The 9,962-nt window shown below is 33.8% G+C and overlaps 1 protein-coding gene and 1 pseudogene across 5 annotated transcripts in view; both read left to right on the forward strand.

Annotated features, from left to right (window-relative positions):
* Positions 1–9,962, forward strand: part of N4BP2 (NEDD4 binding protein 2) — a 104,158-nt gene that overhangs the window by 76,021 nt on the left and 18,175 nt on the right. The window contains exons 17-19 of one of the 5 annotated variants that reach the window (XR_010409338.1): positions 4,834–4,957; positions 5,506–5,575; positions 6,214–9,669. Coding sequence is in view for 3 of the 5 variants with exons in the window: in XM_064584393.1 (XP_064440463.1) it covers positions 4,834–4,957; positions 6,214–6,259 (170 nt within the window). In the remaining 2 variants the exon portion in view is untranslated. Of the gene's footprint in view, positions 1–4,833; positions 4,958–5,505; positions 9,670–9,962 lie in introns of those variants that run through there. The other 4 variants (XR_010409339.1, XM_064584393.1, XM_064584394.1 and 1 more) reach the window with 4 other exon arrangements.
* LOC123849201 (U2 spliceosomal RNA) lies at positions 2,095–2,176 on the forward strand (annotated as a pseudogene).

Below are 9,962 nucleotides of genomic sequence, written 5' to 3' on the forward strand. Positions count from 1 at the left end.
CATCCTTGGTGAACACATCAAAAGGCATAATATGGTCATTTTGCCCCATTATTGGTGATGTTAAGTTTGATTTCTTAGCTAAGGTGGGACTCTGTTAGATTTCTCTATGTAAATGTACCTTTTCTTTGTAATTAATTAGTAGTTTTGGGCAATTGATAACTTCGCAACTGTGTGAATAACTCGTTCTCTTATAGTATTTCACATAGTAATTTTAGTATCCATTGATGATCCTTGACTGAATCAGTTATTACATTGGTAGTTGCATAATGGTGTTTTATAATTTGTGTTCATTCTGTGTTTATTAGCAGACATTTTTTTTAAGACTTTTAAAAATTTATTTGAGGGGTGCCTGGGTGGCTCAGATGGTTAAGCATCTGCCTTCAGCTCAGGTCATGATCTCCAGGTCCTGGGATCGATCCCTATGTTGGGCTCCCTGCTCAGCAGACAGTCTGCTTCTCCCTCTTCCTCTGCCTCTCCCCACTGCTCCTACTCTCTCTGTCTGTATCTCTCTGTCTCAAATGAATAAATAAAAAATTCTTAATAAAAAAATAAAAATTTGAGAGAGAGAGAGAGAACGAGCAGGGAGGGAGGGGCAGAGGGAGAGAGAGAGAGGGAGAAGCAGACTTCCTGCTGAGCAGAGAGCCCGAGGCTTGATCCCAGGACCCGGAGATGATGACCTGAGCCAAAGGCAGATGCTTAACTGACTGAGCTACCCAGGAGCCCCTATTAGTAGACATTTTTTGATAAAGTAAAGGATCCCCCTTCCCCAGTTGTTTTTTAAACATAATTTTGGAAATCTTTGAGAAAATTTAGAAAACAGTAATAATAAAGATTAGAAAAGAAAAAATTTAAGAGCAGTTTAAATACATTATTTAATCTGGAGAAAAGAAACCTGTTATAGAAGTGGTATAAGAGAACATTCTGTCTGTAGAGGATGAATAAATAATTTACTCAATAAAAAATTTGATTATCTTATATATTCTAGGCATCAAGGATAGAGCAGTTAGACATACGGTCCCTATTTTTATGGAATTTGCTGTCTAGTAGGGTAGATGACAGCAAATAGTTACATAATAATTGGCATTGTGATACAAAAATACAGGTTGCCATGTTATATTTAGCATAAACTCCCAGATTCCTGTGTAATCTGTTCCTTGCCTCCCTCCCCATTCTCATGTTGTGTTTTGTTCCTCCTCCTTTTCTGACTTTTTACCTGTACTGTCCTTTGCCATCCAGACTCCCTGTTAAAAGCCTCTTGCAGTATTCCTGTGTATCACAGTATTTATAAAAAGCTTATTGTATAGTTGATTATTAAAGTCTGTCTTCATGGCCAGGAATTGAGTCAGTAATGATTATTAAATCATCATTGTTGAATTTCATTCAACATCCCCAAAAAACTTAAATGACTGAATAAAGAGTAGATACTCCTTTCATTTTTGGATGAGGAAACTGGTGATTTAAAAAGTTAAGTAAAATGGAAAATAGTAAGTGTTGGTAAGGATGTGGAGAATTGAACCCTTTATTTATTACTTTTTTAAGATTTTATTTATTTATTTGTCGAGAGAGAGCACAGGCAGGGGGGAACAACAGGCAGAGGGACAAACAGGCTCCCTGCTGAGCAAGGAGCCCGATGTGGGACTCGATCCCAGGCCCCTGGAATCATGACCTGAGCCGAAGGCAGACGCTTAACCAACTGAACCACCTAGGCATCCCTGAACACTTTATGTTGCCAGTGGGAATGTTAAATGGTGCAGCCATGGTGGAAGAGGTTGGCATTCCTCAAAAAGTTAAACATAGAGTTACCGTATGACCCAGCAGTTCTGCTCCTAGTTAATGTACACAAGAGAATTGAAAACACAATTCATCCACACACAAACTTGTGCATGAATGTTCATAATAGCCAAAAAGTGGAAACCACCAAATGTCCATCAACTGATGAAAGGACAAAATTTGGTGTATCCGTACACTGGAGTATTATTCAGCCACAAAAAGAAATCAAGTAGTGATGCATGCTGCAATATGGATGAGCCTTATAAACCTGCTTTGTGAAAGAAGCCAGGTACACCAGGGCCCCTTTTTATATGATTACCATTCATCGCTTCTCGGCCTTTTGGCTAAGATCAAGTGTAGTATATGATTACCATTCATATGAAATGTTCAGAATAGACAAACCAATAGAAACAAAGTACATTAGTGGTTGCTGGGGCTAGAAAGTATGGATTGGGGAGTGACTGCTAACAGGTACAGAATTTCTTTCTGAGATGATGGAATGTTCTGGAATTAGTGTTTATGGTTGCAGAATATTGTACTATACTAAAAGTGACAGAATTGTACATTTTAAAATCATGAACTTTATGTTATATTAATTGTATCTCAATAAAAAAAGATTACAAGAAAAAAAGAGTTAAATAACTTGTGTAAGGTGATACTTGGTCAGACCCAAGATACAAACCCTTTCTGAAGCCAGGCCCATCCTTGTGCAAGTTGCCACCTGTGGTAGCCTGTAGTTGCTGTCAGTCACCACCAGATGGTAGTATTGTTGACTAGAAATATATCTAGGGGACAATCTGTGGCTCTGCCCTCCACTGCTTTTAGTTATAAAAGATGATTGTCAAACTTGGGAGTGAACAACGAAAAAGATATCTGACCCTTATGTGCCTTCTGATTGAAATATGCATCACCAGCACCTATGAAGTTTTTACTACTTTGTAGGGATTTACAGGGAACAGAGGAACAGGTTAAATGGTACCATGGGGATACAGTCAACAATATTCAGACTGAAAATCTCAGATAAATGATCCAAGTTTTTCAATAAATCGTAAAGAAAATCCCAGGAGGAGGGAGAACATGTAGATTAAAAGTTACTTCAGAAATATATCAACCAAATGCAATGTGTGAACCTGTTTCAACCGTGATTTAAGCAAACCACTGTAAAAACATTTTTTGAGGGGAAACTTTTAGCCATTTTTAGAAACATGATATTAAGAAACTATTTTTGAGATATGATGGTGATATTGTGGTTGTTTTTTAGGAGTCCTTTTTGAAATAGACACTGAAATATTTACAAATGAAATGGTAAGAAATCTGAGCTAGGCTTAAAAATGAATAGTTTTTTTTTAAGGTGATAAATGTTAGGAATAGTCTGAAATTTGGGAACATTTAAACATACACATTAATTCATTCAGCAAACGTCCTTTGAACGCCTGCTTTTATCTGAGGCATGCAATTCAACTGTGGAACATTTTCAGAGCAGTGAATTTAAAATGAGGTGGTATAAATGACTGCCCTCACTGATAAGGGGAGCAGCAGTGAAGGAGTGATGAGAGTGAATTATGGATAGTTAAGAGATTTGAGGTTTTTTAAAAGTAAACTTTATAATATCACATCCATAAAGAACAGTGTACAAGTAATAATTGTATAGCATAAAAACTTTTTACAAAGTGAATACCCTGTATAGCCAGCACCCAGGAAGAGTTGAATTTTGAACAAACTATTGCTTGAAGTAATGGGTATGGACTAGAGTAGAAATGGCGATCTTGGGGTGCCTGGGTGGCTCAGTCGGTTAAGCGTCTGCTTTTGGCTCAGGTCATGATCCCAGGGTCCTGGGATGGAGCCTTGTGTTGGGCTCCCTGCTCAGTGGGGAATCTGCTCTGCCTTTCCATCTCCCTCTGTCCCTCCCTCCCTGCCCTGCTCCTACTCTCTCTCTCAGATAAATAAATAAAGTCTTAAAAAAAAAAAAAGAAATGGAGATTTTAAGCAAAGAAGGAATTAGAAATGCAGGAGCAACATACCCTCTTAAAATTCTAGGCTAAATATTGCCTTGGAGATAGGAGGCTTGAAAAACTGTGGATCTGCTGGAGTCTCAGGGCAACTTAATGAGCAGAATATGGAATATTTATATTATGTGTATAAGTATTTTATGCTAACGGTCAAATTTGTGCTGTTTATGACTGAGGAAAAAATATTTACTAAATTCATTATACCAACTCTTACTTAACACTGTTTTTGTTATTTTATTGCAGCTATTATTGACTTTTTGGTTTATACACTTAATTTTCACATGGTCATATCCAGAGCAGGAGCTGTATTTTTACAAGAGGCCTAGACTCATTTAATATTTAAAAATCATCTCTTTGGGAGAGTTTCTTCTTCTTTTTTTTTTTTAAGTTTTATTTGTTTTTTTAGTGATCTCTGTACCCAACACAGGGCTCGAACTCACAACCCTGAGATCAAGAGTCTCATGCTCTTCTGACTCAGCCAGCCAGGTGCCGTGGGAGAGTTTCTTAACAATTATCTTTAACAGTAAGACTGTATCCCATTTTACTCATAAGGAAACAGGCACAGATAGGCTAAGTAACTTGTCCATGGTCTTCCCATACAGCCATTTGGTGGCAGAGCTGCTAATCAGACCAAAGCTGGCTGGCTTCAAAATATTTAATTAAAAGGCTCATTGTGAAGACTCTTGGTTACTAAATTAAGCTGCTTAAAGCAATGCCTGACTCCAGGTATGCAATCATTGTTGGAGATCATCAGTATCACTGTTGTCATTATTATTATTTTAGAGAGAAATTCTGGTAGCACACAGAAGTCTTCTTCCCCACAGGGGAAGAAGTTGCACTTGTGTTTAGGTGGATGAGCTGCTTGGAGACTTCCATACTTAAACAGTATAGATGAAACATAGTTTTCAAAACCTCAGTGTGGGGGCTTTTTGAATTTATAAATCTCTAAGTCCCCATGAAAGTAATTTCATATGTGTTTGAGTAGTTGAGGTTTGTTTTCTATTGAGAATGTAAGATAAATAAATTTTGACTGTTGCAATTCCTGTCGTAACAGAATTTAAGCAGAATGGTGGTAAGTCCTCTCTCTCCGTGATTACGGGGAGAGGAAACCACAGCCAGGGAGGAGTTGCTCGCATCAAACCAGCCGTCATGAAATACCTCACAAGCCACAGCTTCAGGTGAGTATAGAGTTCTGTTACTGATAATGGCGATTGCCCATATACAGATAGTTAACACCAGTAACATGCTCAGATGAGTTATTAAAGAAGTTAGCTAAATTTAACCATCTGATATTAGCCACAAATTCATGCTTAAATTATGATATAACATTCCCTGCTGGATTTAGGATGTTCAGAAAACCAGAAATGAAAGACAGATAATGTTTCTTGTTGAAGGAATCACCTGACAAAACTATTTCTATCGTAAATTTAAAATCTAACAGAAAGTAAGTATAATTGTGTTTCTTTGACAATGAATTATCCAAGATTATTAGATTGTATATTTCATAGTTTAAAGTTAATAATTAAATATAATTATTCATATGTGGATTTTGGAAGGAATTGGGTGTTTCTGCTAAAATATGATTATAATTTGGATTTTTGAAACTGCAACAGAAGCATCCAGTCAATATAAATTTATACATCTTCATAAGTCAAGTGCTGTTAATGATCGTAATTGACAAACATGAAATGTCTTTTTTCATTAAGTGATTATTATTCAATAACAGGAAATGACAAGAAAAGTCCAAGAATAAAGATCTGTTGATGGATAGATTCCCTGAGGATGTTTATCATTAGGTACCAACCTCCCCCTACTTCTAGTTTTAGTTAGTGTAGCATATTTTGTTTATGCCATGTAATAAAATGTTGTTTGGCCACATTATAGAAAATGGTAGCATTAATTCTGAGCATGAAAATAGATGACATTTTAGAGTTTCTGTTAAAAAAGGAGTAATTGGACTAGAACATTATCGTGTTGGGATTAATGGTCTATTGTAGAGACTAGTGTTTTTTAAATTTTACACCAAGGGACTTGGAAGCATTTCATGGCCTGATGAATCAGACTTACGATTATGTTAGAGATTTCTTTTTAGTACTCACTTAATGCATAGAAATAATGTAATGCAGACATCATCTTATCCTTCATACAGCATGGTCTTCTTCATGAAGGTCAAATTCCAGCTTGAGAGTTTGAAAAATCTTAAATAACTACTAAGTTAGGAGTAACCCCTAGCCTTAGGGTTATTTATTTTTACAATGGATTAAAAGGTGCATAAGCATAGATATTGGTCCTGGATGATTGACTTAATAAAGGAGAATACTTTGATAGTAAATATTATATTTAGCATAGACACTTGGAATTGATTACATGCATGATATATTCCTTAACCAGTTTGAAATTTTTACCTAAAATAACTCTTTTCTCATTTCTGTAGGTTCTCTGAAATTAAACCAGGGTGCTTGAAAGTCATGCTAAAGTAAAATAAACATCCTTGACTTAGAAGTGTGAAGGTTTGTAGGTTAAAATTACTTTTATTTGCGGTAAATTTAGTCAATTTTACTGTCAACGTGTTTATTAGAAATGTCCACTTATAATAAAAACATGATAATGTTTTTCAGAATTCAAGAGAAGTTTAATTTTTTACTGAAGCAAATGCCAAATATGTTGTCTGTTAAAAATATTAAAGAGAATTTTTATTGATTATAAAATGTCTAAGAAAAGTGTCAGCTGCAGTTTTAAAGTTTGAAATGCTCTGATTCTTTCTCAGAAAATGTTACCTTTGTATTAATTGTTGTTTAACATTTAGTAAAATCCTAAAGGCATCATTGAGAGATATTTTAAAGTGCTTTGAGACCTGGTTCATGCCCATGAAAGCCTTGTATTAAAAGGAGAAGAAGAAGAAGAAGTAGTAGTAGTAGTAGTAGTAGTAATGAAAGAAAGGAAATCTAACAAAAACACTTGAATACTTTTTGATTTCAAAACTAAATACAAAAAAAATGTTTCATTTTGCCATATCCTACAGGAAGGAAGACATGCCATTTGCACTTTCTTCTGTTTTGTATATGATACTGATCTCTTACCTTTTGTTCTGTGTGTGTGCATTTTCTAGGAGGAAAGTTGGAGCCTGAGATTATATTACAGTTTTATACCTTCCGTAAGCAGAAAAGTTTTTAGAGAAGAAATGGTTAGATAATCTACCAAGTATTGGTGTCTTATAGAACTGCTTCTAGAGCTATCTGTGTAAATGGTATTTAAGACGGTACTAAAGAGCTATATTTTATATTTGAAGCATATGATTTCTAAACTGCAGTAGGTCGAAGTCCTCTATTAATTTAAAGCAAATAGAAAACATTTTTGATATAATCTTAAAAGGAATCTTTACAATTTAAAAGTTTTTTACCTTTGTTTTTAAAATGAGCCAACTTTCTGAAGAGAAACTTTCACTGACTTCTTTTTTTGTGTGTGAGCTAAAAAGTCCTGTATGTCAATTATAATTTCATTTACACAAGTTTAATATGGTAAAGTATAATTTTCCAACATGAAACAATGGCTTAAATAAATTTGACTTTGGATATGGAGAATATTTCCAACATACGTAATTTAACAAAATGGTTGTGTTGCTTTTTGATAAGCTTAAAAATCATTTGGATCAAGAATTACAGGGTTGAGCTGTTACTGAAAGAATCCTGAATCACAGAATGATTTCCCAAAAGAACAGACATTTTAATGAAACCAAAACTCAAAAACACGTTTTTATATATCATGGAAGCATGCTTTTAAAAGAGCTGTATCATTAAATTTATTTCCACAAAAATAAAAATGTTTATTATTTAGAAATGGTTAGTGAGTGGTATTGAAATATTATTCTTATGTTTGATAATAATTTGTTTAAAAAAATGCCAACAGTTTAGCATGTTTTTTGTAATGTCTAGAAGAGTTGTATACGTTAAAAATAAAGCAATTCATTTGGAGAACTTATTATAAAACTATAGTTGTTAATGAAATAAAATATTTCTATGTGTAAATTAATATGATTTAAGAAATGTGAATAACAATGCTAAAACCTGGAATTAGAGTGTGTGCAGCTGCATACTCGCTTTCCATGTTCTTATGTTTCCTCACCCTGTTTAAAAAAGAGTCGCTTTTGTGCACTTCAGCTAGATTTATTTCAGTGTTACTATAATTATGATTAACATGGGAGCAATCAAAAAGAAAAAGGGGTGAGGTATTTTGTGGGCAGAAACCAAATGAAAGAAGCTATGTTTTCTGCTGTACCAACCTTAATTTTAGGCTTTATTTTGGTAAATCTAGGATGTTTTTCTTAATCATCATTTATAAGTATAGGCAAATTTTGAGCATCTTGTGTTTTTATGAAGTTGTTTAATTTTAAACTGCCTCCCACCCCACTGTCTAACATAGTTTAAACAACACAGAATTATGAAAGAAAATCTTACAGTTGCTTCTTTCTTGTTTTGCCCATTTCTAAATCCTGTATGCCAAAGGTTCGGGGATTATCAAATTCTTTTCTTGCTCCTTTCCAAATCCTGTGCGTCAAAAGTAAAGACAGTGTGGGGATTATTGAAGTTTTCAGGTACTGGTATATTTGTGCTAATACATGACTCATTAGGATGGCTCTTTGCAAGTGCATTGATCCTCTAAAAGTACAACACTTCTGTAGTTTCGAAGGTTTTAGTAACAATTAGATCTTTTCAGTAGTCTCTCACCTGTATCTACCAGGAGAAAAAAAGAGAACTAATGTGGAAACCACAGGGGAAGTGGGTTGGCCTGAGGAGGCTCACTAACAGTATTTTCAATTCATCCACTTCCTTACTTCAACACTGAGAGTTGGAAGCATGTTGTCTTAGATTTATTGGCTGTTCATATATCTCTATATTATTTTCAAGTTTCATCAACTTATTTGTGTTTCCATACTATTTGCAATTCTATGGCCTTTAAATATAGGACATATTATACAGTAGAAATTCTGACTTATAATTTAAAGTGTTTTGTATATTATAACACATTTTGAGAAGAAAAGTAAACAGTTCTCTTGGATGGTTTCCAGTCCTTATTTTGGTCTTTCTCTTTTTAAATTCAAGTGTTTTGTGTGCTTAGAAAAAAGGACATATATAATAGCAAGATTGGTTATTTCTGAGCTGGAAATTGGAAACTTTGAGACTCAGGAAATTGCTCTGACAATGTTTTAACTGCTCTCAATTTAAGAAAATGACAAAATGTATAAAAAAGACACAAAAATAACATGTGCTGTTTTTTCCAAGTGCTTTTTCTAAGTGCTTTTCCATTGTGCAATGAGGTGAAGTTTGGTAATTTTCTGTGTAGTGGTTATTAAATATTGCTTATTTTTATTTACATGGTAAAGAAAACAGATTTAAATGTGTGGACAAAAAAAGTGTCATTTAAAAGGTAAATTTATGTAGAATGTATGTTAATGGTGCTTATTTTTAAAATGTAATTGAAGTTTACATATTACTTAATGCCTCTACAGAATTTAGTAGAGAAACAAGGCTGGAATACATGTATATCCCGAAGAGCCTTTTGTAACTTAACATTATATAATGACAAATTTTATTATTTTCCTTAAAGTTGAGCAGTTGACTTTTATGGTCCAAATGATGAACCTGTTATTAACAAAAGATTGAATTAACCATGAAACTTCTCATTAAAATATAATATTGCAGCTATCAGTTGGAGAATATAAGATTTTCAGACAGTATATCAGAAATGAAATGTTTTTATTTGTACTATAAAGAAAATGTAATTTTGCTGTTAACTCTGTACTTTTTTATTGAAAATGTTTTATAACTTTGCTTTTAAAATTTCTTATGAAACCATTTGCAAATAACATACTTAATTTAATAAAATACTTTAGCCACAGTTCAGTGTGAGGAAATCCTTCATTTGATGTGGTAGGATTAGTGGTTTAAATATTAAAATATGTCTTTATATGTCACTTTGTAATTTCAAGGGAAAGAAAAGGGTCATAAAGATTTTATTTCTGTACCACAACTTGTATTCTTATTTTGCTATAGCAAATTGGGTCCAGTTTTGAACTAGATAAACGGATTAGCTAGGTTTATTTTTTCACACCTTTGTATCTTTTGACTGATGGCAAAGTTAAGAATTGTGGCTCTAAGAAACTCAAGTAATACTTTAATATTAAAG

The sequence above is a fragment of the Mirounga angustirostris genome, unplaced genomic scaffold (genome assembly GCF_029215605.1).
Source record: "Mirounga angustirostris isolate CCGP_5_RB_7025 unplaced genomic scaffold, mMirAng1.0.hap1 SCAF_2, whole genome shotgun sequence".
NCBI classification, from domain to species: domain Eukaryota; kingdom Metazoa; phylum Chordata; class Mammalia; order Carnivora; family Phocidae; genus Mirounga; species Mirounga angustirostris.